At 36.4% G+C, this 17,019-nt stretch overlaps 2 protein-coding genes across 7 annotated transcripts in view; one reads left to right on the plus strand and one right to left on the minus strand.

The window, feature by feature from the left end:
- Nucleotides 1-15,001, plus strand: part of IFT25 (intraflagellar transport 25) — a 29,625-nt gene extending 14,624 nt beyond the window's left edge. For all 6 annotated transcript variants that reach the window (XM_047870564.1, XM_047870563.1, XM_047870566.1 and 3 more), the window contains 4 exons: nucleotides 6,611-6,717; nucleotides 8,606-8,674; nucleotides 12,594-12,637; nucleotides 14,791-15,001. In XM_047870564.1, coding sequence (XP_047726520.1) covers nucleotides 6,611-6,717; nucleotides 8,606-8,674; nucleotides 12,594-12,637; nucleotides 14,791-14,904 — 334 coding nt within the window. In that variant the 3' untranslated portion in view covers nucleotides 14,905-15,001. The remainder of the gene's footprint in view (nucleotides 1-6,610; nucleotides 6,718-8,605; nucleotides 8,675-12,593; nucleotides 12,638-14,790) is intronic.
- DIO1 (iodothyronine deiodinase 1) overlaps nucleotides 11,059-17,019 on the minus strand; it is a 34,238-nt gene continuing 28,277 nt past the window's right edge. The window contains exon 5 of the transcript XR_007154730.1: nucleotides 11,059-11,069. The gene's annotated coding sequence lies outside the window, so the exon portion shown is untranslated. The remainder of the gene's footprint in view (nucleotides 11,070-17,019) is intronic.

A 17,019-nucleotide genomic window follows, 5' to 3' on the forward strand; every position in this document is an offset into this window, starting at 1 on the left:
ACTCACCAGGCTGATGGATATTCAAGTTTTTTCTACTTTTAAGCTGGATTTTCTCCAATCTTATTTAAAAATGCCAAGTGTCAAATCCAAGAAACTCAGCAATCCCCAAGCGAGGTAATTACAAAAAGACCATACTGCAGTCTGCTGAAAAGTAAGAAAAATATTTTTTAAATAGCTGCAGGAAAAAATATATTAACTACAAGGGAACAATAGTACCAGTGACAGCTGACTTTGCATCACAAACAGTGGAACACAGGTGACAATGGAACAAAATCTTAAATCTTAAATGCTGAAAAAAGAAACAACAGAAAACCCCTGTCAACTCAGAATTCTGTATCTAGCTAATATATCCTTCAAAATTCAGGGCGAAATAGAAACATTTTATTCATCACAACTAGCCGTGCATCACAGGAAATGCTAAAGGAAGTTCTGCATGTTAAAGTGTTGTAATACTAAATGGAAATTCAAATCTGAGGAAGAAATTAGGTACATTGGAAATTGTAAATATTTGGGTGGATGTAAAAAACTATCCTTTTCCTTTTAATTTTTTAAAAAATTCAACTAACCACGTAATGGGGAAAAAGACACATTGTACTGTGGGATTTATTATATACATATAGTAGTAAATGTTATGTATGTGAATGTAAAATACATGAAAATAATGGCACACAAGTGGAGTTCAATGTAAATTGACTATCGTGAGGTTATTATGACCTTGAGAATAGCCACACACCAAAAAAAGAGATATAAAACCAATAGAAAATTAAATGGAATTTTAGGGTTTTTTATTCAGTCAAAAGTAGATAAGAAAGGAGAAATAGAACAAGAAAAAAATAGATGGGAGGGCAAATAGAAAATGAATAGCAAGATGGTAGACTTAAATCCAACCATAGCAATAATTACATTAAATGCCAATGGGCTAGCCATTTTAATTAAATGGCAGAAATTGTCAGACTGGATAAAAGGACAATACCCATGTATATGCTGTCTGCACGAGATGTACCTTAAGTATAAAGTCACAAATAGGTTGAAAATAAGAGGATGAAATAGATGCATTCTGTAAACAATAAACATAGGAAAGTAACTGGCTATATTCATACTAGACAAAGTAGAATGTAAAAGAGGAGAATTACCAGAGCTAAAGGGGACATTTTACAAGGTGTGAGCATCTTTTCATCAGGAAGAGATAATAATCCTAAATGTATACTGACCTAATAATAGATCTTCAAAATTTATAAAGCAAAAGCTGACAGATGAAAGAGAAATAGACAAATCCATAATCATACTTGAAGATTTTAACAACTTTCTTTCAGTAATGGTAAAGCAGCCAGATGAAAAATCTAAAGATACAGATAGTAAAGGCATAGTAAAGATAGAATGATCTGCACAATACTGTCAGTCACCTTGACTAAACTGACATTTATACAACACTATAATCAACAATGGCACAGGGAACAAGTATACATTAAACATTCACTAAAATGTACTGGGGCATAAAATCTCAATAAATGTCAAAAGATTCAGATCTTAGGGAATATATTTTCCAAAAAATGGTAAACATGTGAGATGATGGTTGTGTTCTTTATTGTGGTCATGATTTTACAACATATACACGTATCAAGTCATCATGTTGTATACATTAAACTTATGTAATGTTGTTATGTTGAATATATTGCAATAAAGCTGGAGAAAAGAATTTGTTCTCTGACCACTATGTAAGTAAATTACAAATAAATTTTAAATAGACATCTGGAAGAATATCTCTGAAACTTAGATTTTAAGCATGGCACTTCTAAATAACCTATGGGTCAAAGAAGAAATCACAAAGTATATTAGAAAATATTTTTAACTGAATGATGATGAAAACACAATATATTCACATTTGTAGACGCAGCTAACGTGGGTGATTCCAGGGAAATTTATAGCATAAATATTTTCTATTATAAAGAATTTTTAAGAACCAACAAATAAATTTCCACCTTAGGAAGCTAGATAAAGAAGAGCAAAGTATACCCAAAGAATGTAGAAGAAAATAAATAATAAAGAGCAGAAATCAATGAAATAGAAAATAGACAATTAGAAAAAATTAACAAAGCCAAAATTGATTATCTGAAGGGATTAATAAAAGTTATAGACCACTAGTAAGATTGACCAAGAAAGAATGGAGAAAATATAAATTACCAGTACCAGCAATGAAAGAAGCAATATTGGGTTCCCTGGGTGGCTCAGTCAGTTAAGCATCCAACTTCAGCTTGGGTCATGATCTCACAGTTCATGAGTTCAACCCCATGTTGGGCTCTATGCTGCCAGCTCAGAGCCTGGAGCCTGCTTTGGATTCTGTCCCTCCCACTCTGTCTGCCCCTCCCCCACTTGTGCTCTGTCTCTCTCTCTCTCTCTCTCTCTCTCTCAAAAATAAATAAGCATTAAAAAAATGTTTTTAATTAAAAAAGAACAAATTTAGGCTAATAAATTTGACGACTTAAATGGACAGATTCCTTGAAAAACTCAACCTATAAAAATGACAAAAGATGAAAAAGGGTATTTGAATAGCCATGTAGCTATCGTAAAGTCTATCAAATATTTTGAGGAAAAAATGGTATAAATCTTTCAAAAATAGAGGAAGAAACATTTCTCAAATTGTTTTTTATGAGAACAGTGTAACCCTGAAACTAAAATCTGACAAAAACATTACAAGGAAAGGAAAGGAAGGAAGGGAACAAGAAAGGAAAATTAAAGAACAATATTCTTTATGAACATAGACACAAAAATCCGTATAAACTGAATTCAGCAAATGGAATTAATCCTGGGAATGCAAGGTTGGCATATTTACCACGTTATCATAGGAATACAAGGTTGGGTGTAATTCACCACATTGCCAGAACGAGGAGGAAAAATCAGATGATCATCCCAATAGATGATTTGGACAAAATCCAACATTCATTTATGATAACAATTCTTAGCAACCAATCAGTTTAACCAGTCTGATAAAGTCATCTACTAAACACATTCAGCTTAGTGCTGAAATAATAAATGCTTTCACCCTGAGACTGGAAATAGAGCAAGAATGTTTGCTCTCACCATTTCTATTCAGCATTGTCCTGGAGGTTTTAAACCATGCAATAAGGAAAAAAAAAAGATATAAAAGGCATAAATATTAGAAGGAATAAAATTGTCTCTGTTCACAGATTGCATTGTTTCATCTGAATCTACAAAAAACAAGGAATCTACCAAAGAAAGCCTACTAGAGCTAATAAGTAAATTTAGCAAGGTCAATATATAAAAATCAACTGTATTACTATATAATAGCAGGAAACATTTGGAAACTGAAGTTTAAAAAATTCCATTTACAATAACAGTTAAAATATAAGAGAGTTAAGAATAAATTTAATAAGATATGCAAACATTTACACTGAAAACTATAAAATGTTGCAGAGAAAAATTAAATAAATAGATGAAAAAAATGCACTACATTAATGATTGGAAAATTTCATATTGTCAAGATGCAATTTCTCCCTAACATAACCATCGATTCAGCACAATGTGGATTAAAATCTCAAGTGACTTTTTGCATAAAACACAAGTTGATTCTGAAATGTATATGGAAATGCAAGGGTCTCGTCTAGTCAAAATAATCTTGAAAAAGAAGAAAGTTTGAGCACTTATGTGATTTGATTTCAAAGATTTAAAAATAACTTACAGTAATCAAAACAGTGTGATATTTTTGTAAAGATAGGTGTCTATATCAGTGGGACAGAATAGAAAGCCCAGAAATAGACCCACTTATGCAAGGTCAATTAATTTTATTTCTTTTTAAAATTTTTTTAACGTTTATTTATTTTTGAGAGAGAGGGAGAGCATGAGCAGGGGAGGGGCAGAGAGTGAGCAGAGAGTGAAGGAGATATAATCTGAAGCAGGCTCCAGGCTCTGAACTGTCAGCACAGAGCCTTACGCGGGGCTTGAGCCCACGAATTGTGAGATCATGACCTGAGTTGAAGTCAGATGCTTAACTGACTGAGCCACCCAGATGCCCCAAGGTCAATTAATTTTCAACAGAAGGCTAAGGATATAGAAACAGAACAATGGAATAAAATGGAGGAGGCAGAAATAGATCTACCCATATACAGTCCATTAATTTTAGGCAAAGACATCAAAGCAATTAAATAAGAAAAGGAAAGTCTTTTAGTAAATGGTGCTGGAACAACTGAATAAACATACAAATAAAAATGAACCTCTACCCATACCTTATACCAAACACAAAAGTTAATTCAAGATGGATCATAGATCTCCACTCAGAGCTAAAATTACTAAGCTTTGAGAAGAAAACATTAGAATATACCTTCATGACAATGGGGTAAGCAAAGATTTCTTAGGACGTAAAAATCACTAAACATAAAAGAAAAAAGTTGTAAAACTGGACTTCACCAAAAATAAAACTTCTACCCATTGAAAGACACAAGGAGGAAAAGGAAAAGGCAAACTACAGACAGGAAAAAAATATACACAATACGTATTATTTCACAAAGGACCCCTACAAAAATATATAGTAATGTACAGTTGACCCTTGAACAACATGGGTTTGAACTGCATGGGATTTTTTTCTGAATAAATATATGTACAGTGGTGTAAACGTATTTTCTCTTCCTGCAGATTTTCTTAACATGTTTTTTACTCTAGCTTACTTTATTGTATCATTATATAGTACATATAACATACAAAATATGTGTTAATTGTGTTGTCAGTAAAGCTTCTGGTAAATACTAGGCTATTAGTAGTTAGGTTTTGGGGGTCAAAAGTTATACATAGATTTTGACTGCGTATCAGGTCGGCAGCCCTAACCCCCACATTGTTCAAGAGTCAACTATATAAACAGTTTAATAATAAAAGAAAAAACACTTAACAGGCATTTCACAAAAGAAAATGTGTGAATGGCCAAAAAGCCCATGAAAAAATGCTTAGCAACATTTGTTATCAGGGAAATGCAAATTAATATCATTGTAAGACACCATTTTACATCCACTAGCATGGCTAACATTTAAAAGACTGACAACAGGGGTGCCTGGGTGGCGCAGTCAGTTAAGCGTCCGACTTCAGCCAGGTCACGATCTCGCGGTCCGTGAGTTCGAGCCCTGCGTCAGGCTCTGGGCTGATGGCTCGGAGCCTGGAGCCTGTTTCCAATTCTGTGTCTCCCTCTCTCTCTCTGCCCCTCCCCCGTTCATGCTCTGTCTCTCTCTGTCCCAAAAATAAATAAAAAACGTTGAAAAAAAAAATTTTAAAAGACTGACAACAGCAAGTGTTGACAAGGGTGTGGAGCAACTAGAACCCTCTTACATTGATGGTAGGAATGTAAAATAGTACAACCACTTTGGAAATCTGACAGCTTCTTGTAAAATTAAATATACCTCTGCCCTGTGACCCAGCATTTCTACTCCTAATAATTACCCAAGAGAAATTGAAAATATGTCCACAAAAACACTTGTATAAGAATGTTTGTAATCACCTATTCATAATACTAAAAAACTGGAAGCAATCCAAATATCTAACAAAATATCAAACAAAAGAATGAGTAACCAAATTTTGGCATAGTCTGTGGTCATAGAAATCAGAACAGTAATTGCCTAAGGGAGGTTAGAATTGTCTGGAAGGAAAGAGAAGGAAAGTTTCTGGAACAATGGAAATGTTATGTACCTTGGTTGAGGTATTGGTTGACCTATATACATTGTCTAAACTCATTGAATTATAGACTTAAGATAAATTTCACCATAGGTATAAATTTGCCTCCAAAAAAGAAAAAGAAAATAGAAATGGTTATTTCTGTAGGCAGTACTATATATTTAGTTATAGTTATATAGTTATATTTAGTACTATATATTTAATTATATATGTGACTTAAAATTGAGTGCATTTTTTTCTCAACACACATCTATTCTGCATCTACTGTGGGTCAGCCATTGTGATAGTTGCTGGGGTATAAAGACAAGTAAGAGAAAGCGGTTTGACTCAGAAAAGTCAGCATCTAGCAGGAGCCATAAAAACACAAGAAATAAGTACCAATGCAAAAATCGATGCTAAGTGCAAAGGAGGCCTGAGGAAGTGATTCTGATTTGTTGGGGTTGAGAGATGGGACCAAAGAGTGAATAAACTTGTAAGGGAAAAAAGGCTTTCAGGTCAAGAGAATCTCATGAATTAAGTGAGGCACAGAAACATGAGCCTATATGATGTCTTTGCAGAATCTTAATTGGCCCAATGTGACTACAGTAATGAGAGAGGATACTATGATGGGAGACAGTGTACTTTAATAATGGACCAAATTGTACAGGGTCGTAAAATGCCATACTACACAGTCATGTTTATGAGCAATAAGGGGCCACTGAAGGCTTTCAGACCAGAGCGATATCAGTTCTGTTTCTGTGTTTTTAAAAAATAGATCTGCTAGTAGTAAAGAAGAAGTATTAAAGTTGGGGAGAGATTAGAGGCAGAAGGAAGAGATAGAAAGGAATGATAAGAATCCAGGGTCATTTATTTTTTTTTTAAATACTTATTCACTAGAATTTTGTGATTAAACATTTTTATTTGGCTCTTCCTTTCTCTTTTTCTTTAAAATTAACAATAGGAATCCAGATACATTTTGGACCACAACAGGAATGTTTCCCCAAGAGTTCATTATTTGTTTTCACAAACATGTAAGGATTGAAAGACTTGTAATCCAAAGTTACTTTGGTAAGCATATCATATGTGATTATTCATCATCTTTTAATTTTCCCATAGGCAGAGGGCACATATGTAAACTTTTGGCAAAACAAGTAAACTTCTTGGCAGAACACTAACTTTTTTTGCAGTTTTATGGCTGGGGTGGGAGAGTGAGGAATATGGGTTAACTGCCTTGAGCACAGTTAGCTTCTCTAAAATTGCAAATTTGAAACCCTTCCAAAGTGCATAATAATTTCCATGCAATTTACTATTTGATAATCTTTGGCAAAAGACCTATTATAAACATAAGAAGCCAGCTTGCCAGAACACTAAGTTCTTCAACATCTTTATTCCAGATTCATTTGGCTTGGGGTTCTCTGTCAAATTCTTTCTGAAAATCTGATAACCCTGATTATTTGCATGGGATAATTTTGATTCTTCTATTAATAATGGCATTTTCTGAGGGGTTTAGGAGGAGACTCTCCCATTGGAACATCATTCTAATCCTGTCTCATGTTTATTTAAGGATAAAGTATTTCAGACAAAGTCATGGCAGGAAACAATATATCCCAGATGGTTCAAATGAATTTATTGATGAGATTACTTACAAAATTATGGTCTGAATAAAGAAACAAATCAGGGATGGTGGGAACATCCTGAAACTGGCTATAGCAATAAGTCATTACCACTCCTGGGATAAGGGATGGAAACAGTGTTATCGGAGCCCAGTGGGAGCTGGAGCCTGTGGCCCAGCAGCAGCTGTAATCATGAAGGGACCCAACCACTGTCAAAGACATGGCATGGAAACAGGAAGGGAGTGGAGAAAAAACTTGATCTCACTTCGCCACTGCCCTCCAATTTCCTCCCAGTGCCTCCCATTAGCCAAATCTGACCAGTAGCCAGTGGTGCTGTCTACAGGGATCCTCCCCCTAGGGCACAGAACAAAGAAGAGAAGAGTGGTTCTGGGGTAGCAGGATCTGGGTTAGGGGTAATGGAGAAAAATCAATGCAGAAGGAAAATGCTTACATTCTGGTTAAGTCTCTCTTCGGACATTAATTTTAGAGGCTCTGGAGTCAGACACACCTAAAGTTAGAATTCCACTTTTGGCCCCTACTAGTTGTGTATCATTGAACATTTTGCCTTACTTCTCTAGGGTGCCTGATTTCTCTAAGCCTGTTTCCTCATCAATAAAGTGGATTGGTAATATTTTTTCTCATAAGATTATGGTCAGGAGTGAATGAGTAAATAGGCCTGGCTCACAGTAGTTTCTCTAGTAAATATTTATGACCAAGACTGCTAATAATAATAATAATAATAATAGTAATAATAATTAATAATATTATCAGAATATAAAAATAATTTATTATTATTATTATTATTATTATTATTATTATTACCAGTATTCAAAAAACTCTGGATGATACCAAATTCAAAGATTCTAGGGGCGCCTGGGTGGCTCAGTCGATTGAGCGTCCAACTTCGGTTCAGGTCATGATCTCACAGTTCATGAGTTCGAGCCCCGCGTCAGGCTCTGTGCTGACAGCTCAGAGCCTGGAGCCTGCTTTGGATTCTGTGTCTCCCTCTGTCTCTGCCCCTCCCCTGCTTGCACTCTCTCTCTCTCTGTCTCTCAAAAATAAATAAACTTAAAAAAAATTTTTTTTAAAAAAGACTCTACTAACTTTGTGTTGTTAGTACATTTATAAGATTATAGTGACATAAGACTGCATTTTACCATTGGGCCCTACAGACAAACAGAGTATGTGGATGATTTTTCAATGGTGTTTCTGATCCCAGTATTTTGTGCAGTCCCACCAGTGGTTGACACTTTGAAACAGAGGAAAAAAGGTATATAGGGACAGCAACATAAAATCAGGTAGGTAATTAACACTTTATTCATTTTGTTTGCTTACAATGTCAGTGAGGACGTTGAGGATTGAAAAGAGCACCTCTAAAGAGCCAGTTGATTTTGAGCCATGGATTGAAAGAGGTATGTGCTTGTTTTTTACCAGCATTATTCTGATAATGAAGGAGTATTGTCCTTTGATTCTGTATTTCCAATTCGACTGCATTTTGGTGGAAAAAGATGACTCTTGTGATTTATTTAGAGCCCAGAAAAACTCAGGTTTGAATACAAGACTGCTTTTTCACTTACTGGTTATGCAACTGTTACCATGTTAATACTTAATTTTTTGGGGTTTCAGAATCCTTATCTGAAAAATGGTGATGGTAACCTACCATTTAAGGTTTTTGTGAACTTAGTATCTGGCATATGGTAGACAGTAAATGTTAGTTTCTTGTCTTTCCTTCCTTCCTAATTAGTGGTACTATTTAATATCATCAGCAGAATTTCCTCGAGTTAAACACAACATATTGCCTTCGTGTGTCTATTTCCTTTCCTTCCATGAAAATACCATGAAAATAATAATAAAGGAATAAAAGGAGTCAGGGCACCTGGGTGGCTTGCTCAGTTGAGTGTCTGACTTCAACTTAGGTCATGATCTCATGGTTTGTGACTTTGAGGCCCACGTGAGGCTCTTGGCTGTCAGCATGGAGCCCACTTTGGATCCTCTGTATCCCTCTCTGCCCCTCCCCCACTTATGCGAGCACACTCTCTCAAAAATAAGTAAAAAATAAAATAAAGGAAGAAAGAAAGAAGGAAGGAAAAGGAAGCATAAACCTACAAGGGCAAAAAATAAAAGCAAACAAAAACCATAGGAGATCAAAGCAGATGTGAGAGATGGATATGATGGAAGAGAGGATACAGGTGGAAGAGAATTAACTTGTACAGCTGAATGGAGTAAGTTATAACCTAAGTGTCAAGGAGAATATCAGTGTGAAGCACGCCAGTTTGCCCAAACAGAACCCTAGAAAGGTCTAGAATTTGAATGTAAGAGGTACCATGGAAAGTGCAGGTGAGACAAGGACCAGAAAACAAGGGTGATTAGTTGAATATCTATATATAGAATGTTTGGGCCCTAGGCAAGTTCTCCTATTCCACAAAGCTGGACCACAAGCCACTTGCAAGGGGTGACTAGGAACACTGAATGTTGAGGCTCAGCACTCCGGGAGACCAGGCATAATAGAGGAAGCTAAGTGAGGCATGGAGTTGAAAATGGCATTTAAGTGGAAGCCTGCATATTGAATGGTGGGAACTCCTATGTGCTCTACTATTTATGACAGCAACCAAGAATATAGTCCTGGGCAGGAGACCGAATGATTAATTTTTGGAGAAACTGAATGGCTATAGAAAAAAGACCTGTGGATACTGACAAAGGCTAGCTTTTTCCTGGCCACCTATTGAAATCCACTAGTCAGTGAGCCTGGTTTCATGCACACAATTTTCAAGTGATTTATTATAAGTAACGAAAGACAGCCAAAGATCACAAAGACATTTGGTGAAAGCCTCAAACCCTGAATATGATCAAGCCTTTAGTTCTAATTCCAGTATATAGGAAACAGAGGACAGAGGAACAGATTTAATGAAACCACGAAGAGGCAAGATGACAAAATGTGTGTCATTCTGCATTCTGGTCCCTTCAGTAAGTCTGACGTGGGAAAAAATGGGGGGAAAATTAGTTCAAGATTAAAAGAGACTTAATTCTGATTTGGATAAAGCAACCATAAGAAGACATTTTGGGAACAATTGGAAAATTTGAATGTGGACTGGTTATTATATAATATTAAAGCATTTAAAAAATTATTTTAGTGTTTGTTTATTTTTGAGAGAGAGACAGAGCACGAACGGGGGAGAGGCAGAGAGAGAGGGAGACACAGAATCGGAAGCAGGCTCCAGGCTCCAGCTGTCAGCACAGAGCCCAATGCAGGGCTCAAACCTACAAACCAGGAGATCATGACCTGAGCCAAAGTCAGACACTTAACCGACTGAGCCACCCAGGCGCCCCTAAAGCATTTTTTAATGTTAGTATGATAATAGTATTATGGTTATGTGAGAAAATATCCTTATTATTTAGAGATAGATAATCAAATATTTGGAGGTGAAATGTCATGTGTCTTAGAACATGCTTTAAAATACTTGAGCAAAAAAATTCCATAAATTAAGTATATTGAAATGTTAATAAGTATAAAATCAAGATGATAGGTATATACAGGAATTATATCCTCTCTTCTTTTATGTATGTGAGATTTTCCAATTTTTCATAATTACAAAACTAAACAAATGAAAGAAGAGGTTATTATTAACTCCTGGTAGAGGAGGAATTGTGTAAGAAAGAAAATGGGATCGTAGTCCATTACTCATTTCAGCAGTAAATAACATTTATATAGGCAATAATGTAACCATCAAGTATTGATTTCAAAATTGAGAGGATGGCGGGAGGGAAAAGTTACAGGAGGAAAAGAGAGAGAATATTGGTCTAAGAGACCTAAACTTTCTCCTACCATAATATAAAGTCAGTAAATCATTTACAGATTGAGAAAAGGAATATAAACATGTTACAATTCCAGGAACAAAAGCTTAAGGAGTTGAAAACATTACCTCTCAGGAGCAGGACTAGAGAAGGAAGAAAGGGTCAGGCAGGGGATTACTATTCATTACCTCAGAGAGAGGTTAGGAAACAAAGTCATGCACCATCTTACTTCCTACAGACTACCCTGTTTGTAGGATGTGCCTTGAAAAAGTATGCATGCTAACTATTCTGATACAAAGAAAGTTAATTTCTAAATTATGACAGTATTTATTATTATATTAGTCAAATCATATTTCCAGGGTACCTGGGTGGCTCAGTCGGTTAAGCGTCTGACTTCAGCTCAGGTCACGATCTCACGGTTCGTGAATTCGAGCCCTGCATTGGGCTCTGTGCTGACAGCTCGGAGCCTGGAGCCTGCTTTGAATTCTGTGTCTCCCTCTCTCTTTGCCCCTTCCCAGCTCACACTCTGTCTTGGTCTCTCAAAGATAAATAAACATTAACAAAAAAAAATTCAGGGGCGCCTGGGTGGCTCCATTGGTTGGGCATCTGACTTCGGCTCAGGGCATGATCTCACAGTTCGTGAGTTCGAGCCCCGCATCAGGCTCTGTGCTGACAGCTTAGAGCCTGGAGCCTGCTTCAGATTCTGTGTCTCCCTCTCTCTCTGCTCCTCCCCCACTCATGCTCTGTCTCTCTCTCCTTCAAAAATAAGTTTAAAAAACATTAAAAAAAATTCAAATCATGTTTCCAAAAAATGTTTGATGTGATTAACTTGTGATCAACTAAGTTAATGTTTTAAAATTATATAAGTAAAGGTTTTTTAAGTTAGATACCTGAAAAGATCAATTCATGGGCAGCATAATTCAACATCACAGTAAAAATTTAGTGTGAGAAACTGAGCTGTAGTCATGACCCATGAGAGTGGTGATAAGATGGCTCCTTTCAAGGGGCACCTGGGTGGCTCAGTTGGTTAAGCATCCAACTCTTGATTTCGGCTCAGGTCATGATCTCGTGGTTCATGAGTTCAAACCCTGCATCGGGCTCTGCACCAGCATCATGGAGCCTGCTTGAGACTTGAGATTCTCTCTCTGCCCCTTCCCTACTCTCTCTCATGCTCCCTCTCTCTCTCAAAATAAATAAACTTAAAAAAAAAGATGGCTCCTTTCAGGCCTGTAGTAACTGTTAATAGCTTGATCCTTAAAAGGGATTTCCACATTTTATCCATTCCTTACTTTATATTCCTTTCCTGTAATTTCCATTTCCTTTTGTCTATACTTACTAGAGATGGTCTAGAACTCACAGTTTATTTTTCATGCTTTTTATATCACATATTCCTATTTTGAAATTGAATTTTAACCCCAAAACCCTGGTAAGTCTGATCTAACTATAGTTTACCAGACATCATGTTTTGCTGAACATAAATTTCAGTAGCTGTCCTCATGTATTTTGGTCCCTAATTCTTTTCTGTTAAATTTGCTTTAGATCTAGTCCACACAGAGGGGCAGCTTCAAAATGAAGAAATTACGGTAAGTAAATATACTTGGTAGAGATAAACATTATCTTTAGCCAGCACAATGTATTTAAATTTTAAATCTATCTCTTTAGTCATAAAGTTAATAAATATCTTCCTGTTATATTATAGGTTCTTTATCCAATCAACCAACAGAGAAGGTTATTCTCAATAATATTATATTCTAAATATAGCATTCATAAACTAGGCTCTTGTCTATCGTAGAATGACAGCAAGGATAAAACAGTTCACTTATTTATCTTTATTTTGTTCATTTATTTTGAAGTATTTACTTGCTTTGCTTTCTTTCATTTGATTCTGTAGGCCTTTAGAATAGGAATTGAAAAAGGTCGAGATGCCAAAATCGGATGTTAATTTAAGCATGAAAGGACAAGGGAGATTCACATAAGGGGAACTGGAGCATAGGATCAGCAACAAATAAGCCAAAGAGAGATGAGGTGGAAAGAGAACCAGCATTTTTCGACAACATTCCATTGGGCTTTGCTTGTCAAGTGGAATGAATGCCCGTTGATGAAGCTGCTGCCTCATCAGGAGTTTCTCTGTTCCTGCTAGTTTATCAGGCCCTGGTTTTAGACAAACACACAAAAAAGTAAAACAACTGAATGTGGGGTGTTTTTTTGTTTTTTGTTTTTTAGATGATAGTGTTTGTTTAATTAAGATTTCTCTAAATGAGGCTTAAAGTTAAGTTTCCTTCTTCACAACTTACTGGGCGTAGCGTTTCAAAAGATTCTGTAAGAAGTTTTTGAATCCTCTTAATTATCTTCTCTATCACCCACATGTGCCCAAGGACTGGAGAGGCCAGTGGGGGGCAGAAAAATGATTAATTAGACAGAATATTAACTGCCTGTTTTTGTCCATCTTTACTAATGGGTTATGATTAGTAAGCTTCTGGTAAGTATTTTGTTTCAGAACTCACTGTGAATCAAGGAGCATTGCAAAATTATATAGAACATTTGGAAAATAGTAAGGGGGAATGGGAAGCTGGAAATCAGCCATGATTTTATTATTAGCCTGCCACAACAGCTTTTATTACACTTTTTTTCTTCTAGTTGCCAATATGCATCACATAGTTATCAAAATGAAGAAGTTTGTATCTTTTTAAACAATATTATATTACAAGTTTCATAATTAAAATTAAATGTATGAAAATAGACAAATGTTAACTGATTTCATTTTTCCTCCCTCTGTCATTACAAGTAATACTACAGAGGCCATGTTATGCACGTTCTTGCTACCATGATCGTCACCTTGTGAATTATTCTCTAAGATTAAATTTCAAGGAATAGAATTACTGGGTCCATCAGTGTAGACATGTTTATAGCTGCTTATGTATACTGTCAATTTGCTTTCCAGAGAAATTATATAAATGTGAAAGTATAGTAACGCTTCAGGGTATATAGTCAGAGGAATCATAAAACAAGGGAAATTTAACATGAAAAATACTTCAGAAAGACACTTTTTTAAAATGTTTATTTTTGAGAGAGAGAGGGAATGCAGGCAGGGGAGGGGCAGAGAGAGAAGGGGACCAAGGATCTGAAGTGGCTGTGCCGACAGCATCGAGCCCGATGTGGGGCTCGAACTCATGAACCATGAGATCATGACCTGAGCCGAAGCTGGACGCTCAACTGACTGAGCCACCCAGGTGCCCCATAGAAAGACACTTAAAAAATTAATCAGAGGGGCGCCTGGGTGGCTCACTCGGTTAAGCGTCCGACTTCGGCTCAAGTCACGATCTCGCGGTCTGTGAGTTCGAGCCCCGCGTCGGGCTCTGTGCTGACTGCTCAGAGCCTGGAGCCTGTTTCAGATTCTGTGTCTCCCTCTCTTTCTGACCCTCCCTCGTTCATGCTCTGTCTCTCTCTGTCTCAAAAATAAATAAACGTTAAAAAAAAAAATTAATCAGAAATGTAAAGTTGCAATTGTTAGCTCCACCTGCTTTTTTTTTCATCAAACCAATGCTGATACTTGCCTGATAATACATCAGAGCAACTTCACTATTATGTGCAGCTGGCTTCTCTTCTGAATGTTGTAGCTTATATATTATTATATATTTAGGATATCGTTCTTGCATCAAACCCTTTCTTCTGCTAATTGCCATTCAACAGTTAACTAGAATTGCTAAAAGCACTCATATTGATTTTTCCTTTACAGGCCCGGGATGGCCACGCCACTTACTTGAGATTCATTATTATATCAGCCTTTGATCATTTTGCATCTGTGCATAGTGTTTCTGCAGAGGGAATAGCAGTCTCAAATCTTTCTTAGTCATTATAACAAAATACACTTGCATGGTTTTTTAACGATACATTTATTTAAACATGAAGTTGTCATTGATATACTTTATTAAAGGGACTTGTATCGATCTGTTTCAGTTTTTATTTTCTCTTCACCATTTTGTGCAAACGAATTGGTTCATTAGTCAGAAGTGTTGGCCACCATGTAGGCTATGAGAAAGCTCTCACTTCTATATACAGCTTAACAAAGGAAATGACTATATGTGAAAACTTAACTGATAATCCATGGTGTCCTCACAACATCTAACAGGATGCCCCTCAGATATCAGTGCATTAATTTTTTTTTAGGTTCAGTACATTAATTTTTTAACTGATGAAAAGGGCTAAGTGAGCAATATAGACACGGAATGTATGAATTCAGAAAAGAGAAAGTACTTATGGGAAGGTTTCATGGAGGCAACATGAGCTGGGTCTTGTAGAACAAATAATTTATTCCTTTTAATTTTATTTTGCCTTGATTTGAAAATCTCAGGGAAGAATTAGGAAAAACATTATCGGACTTCCCATAGACAACCATATTGATATTATTTGATTTTTTGGATAAGTTAGGAGGTAAGGAATAAAATAAGACAGACTAGAGGGAAATAAAACTTCTCTGAATGTACTTTATTATATAGTTTGACTTTGAAAACATAAATAACCAATATAGCCAAAAAGTAAAAAAAGAAAATCCAGAATATTGAACAAAAACCCAGAAATGCATAAACCTAATGTTATCTCAGGTTGATAAACACATAGAAACAATGGCATTAGAACATAGTGTTTTGCCTGTGGGGTTCGTATTAGTTTCTTGGGGCTGCCATAAAAATGTACGACAAATTGGGTGGTTTATTTATTTATTTAAAAAAAATTTTTTTTTCAACGTTTATTTATTTTTTGGACAGAGAGAGACAGAGCATGAACGGGGGAGGGGCAGAGAGAGAGGGAGACACAGAATCGGAAACAGGCTCCAGGCTCCAAGCCATCAGCCCAGAGCCTGACGCGGGGCTCGAACTCACAGACCGTGAGATCGTGACCTGGCTGAAGTCGGACGCTTAACCGACTGCGCCACCCAGGCGCCCGGGGTGGTTTAAAACAATAGAAATTTAGTCTCTCACGGCTCAGGAGGCTACGAGTCAGAAATGAAGGAATTGACAGTGTTTGTTCTTACTGGAGGTTCTGAGGGAGAATCTGTTCTATGCCTTTCTCTTAGTTTCTGGTGTTTCTGGAAATCCTTGGCTTGTAGCACCGCAGCTCCACTTTGCCTCTGTCATCATATGGTATGCTCTCTGTATGTCTTCACATCATTCTCCCTCTGTGCATATCTGTTTCTGTGTGTCTTCTTATAAGGACATCAGTCCCATATTGAATTAGGGTCCACCCTACTCCAGTGTGACCTCCTCTTAACTAATTACATCTGCAACGTATTTTCAAGTAAAGTCACATTCAAGGATTAAGACTTCAACATGTCTTTTTAGAGACCGTTCAACCCACAACACAATCTTAGTGAAATATCTTTATGATAGTTAATTTTGTGTATTATCTTGACTGGGCCACAATGCCCAGATATTTGTTCCAACATTCTGAATGTTTTGTATATGGGTTTTTTTCTTGAATGAGATTCACATTTAAATTGGTGGACTTTGAGTAAAGCAGGTTGCCCTCCATAATGTGGGTGGACCTCACCCAATCAGTTGAAGACCTTAATAGAACAAAGACTGACCTTTCCCAGGCAAGAAAGAATTCTGCCAGTGGACAGCTTTAGGACTTGTACTACAACATTAGCTCTTCCCTGGGTCTCCAGCCTGTCAGCCAACCCTACAGATTTTGGACTTGCCAGACTTCATAATCATATGAGCCAATTTCTTAAAATCAATCTCTCCCCCCCCCCCCATTATCTGTGTGTGTGTGTGTGTGTGTGTATGTGTGTGTATATATATGTATATATATATATACACACATATATATATGTGTGTGTATATATATGTATATATATATATACACATATATATACACACACGCACACACACACACACACATATATGATGGGAGGAGAGGGAAGTGGTGGCTATTACTGCTATAATCTACTACAATTAAACACTGTATG

Source organism: Prionailurus viverrinus, chromosome C1 (genome assembly GCF_022837055.1).
Source record: "Prionailurus viverrinus isolate Anna chromosome C1, UM_Priviv_1.0, whole genome shotgun sequence".
In the NCBI taxonomy this organism is placed as follows: domain Eukaryota; kingdom Metazoa; phylum Chordata; class Mammalia; order Carnivora; family Felidae; genus Prionailurus; species Prionailurus viverrinus.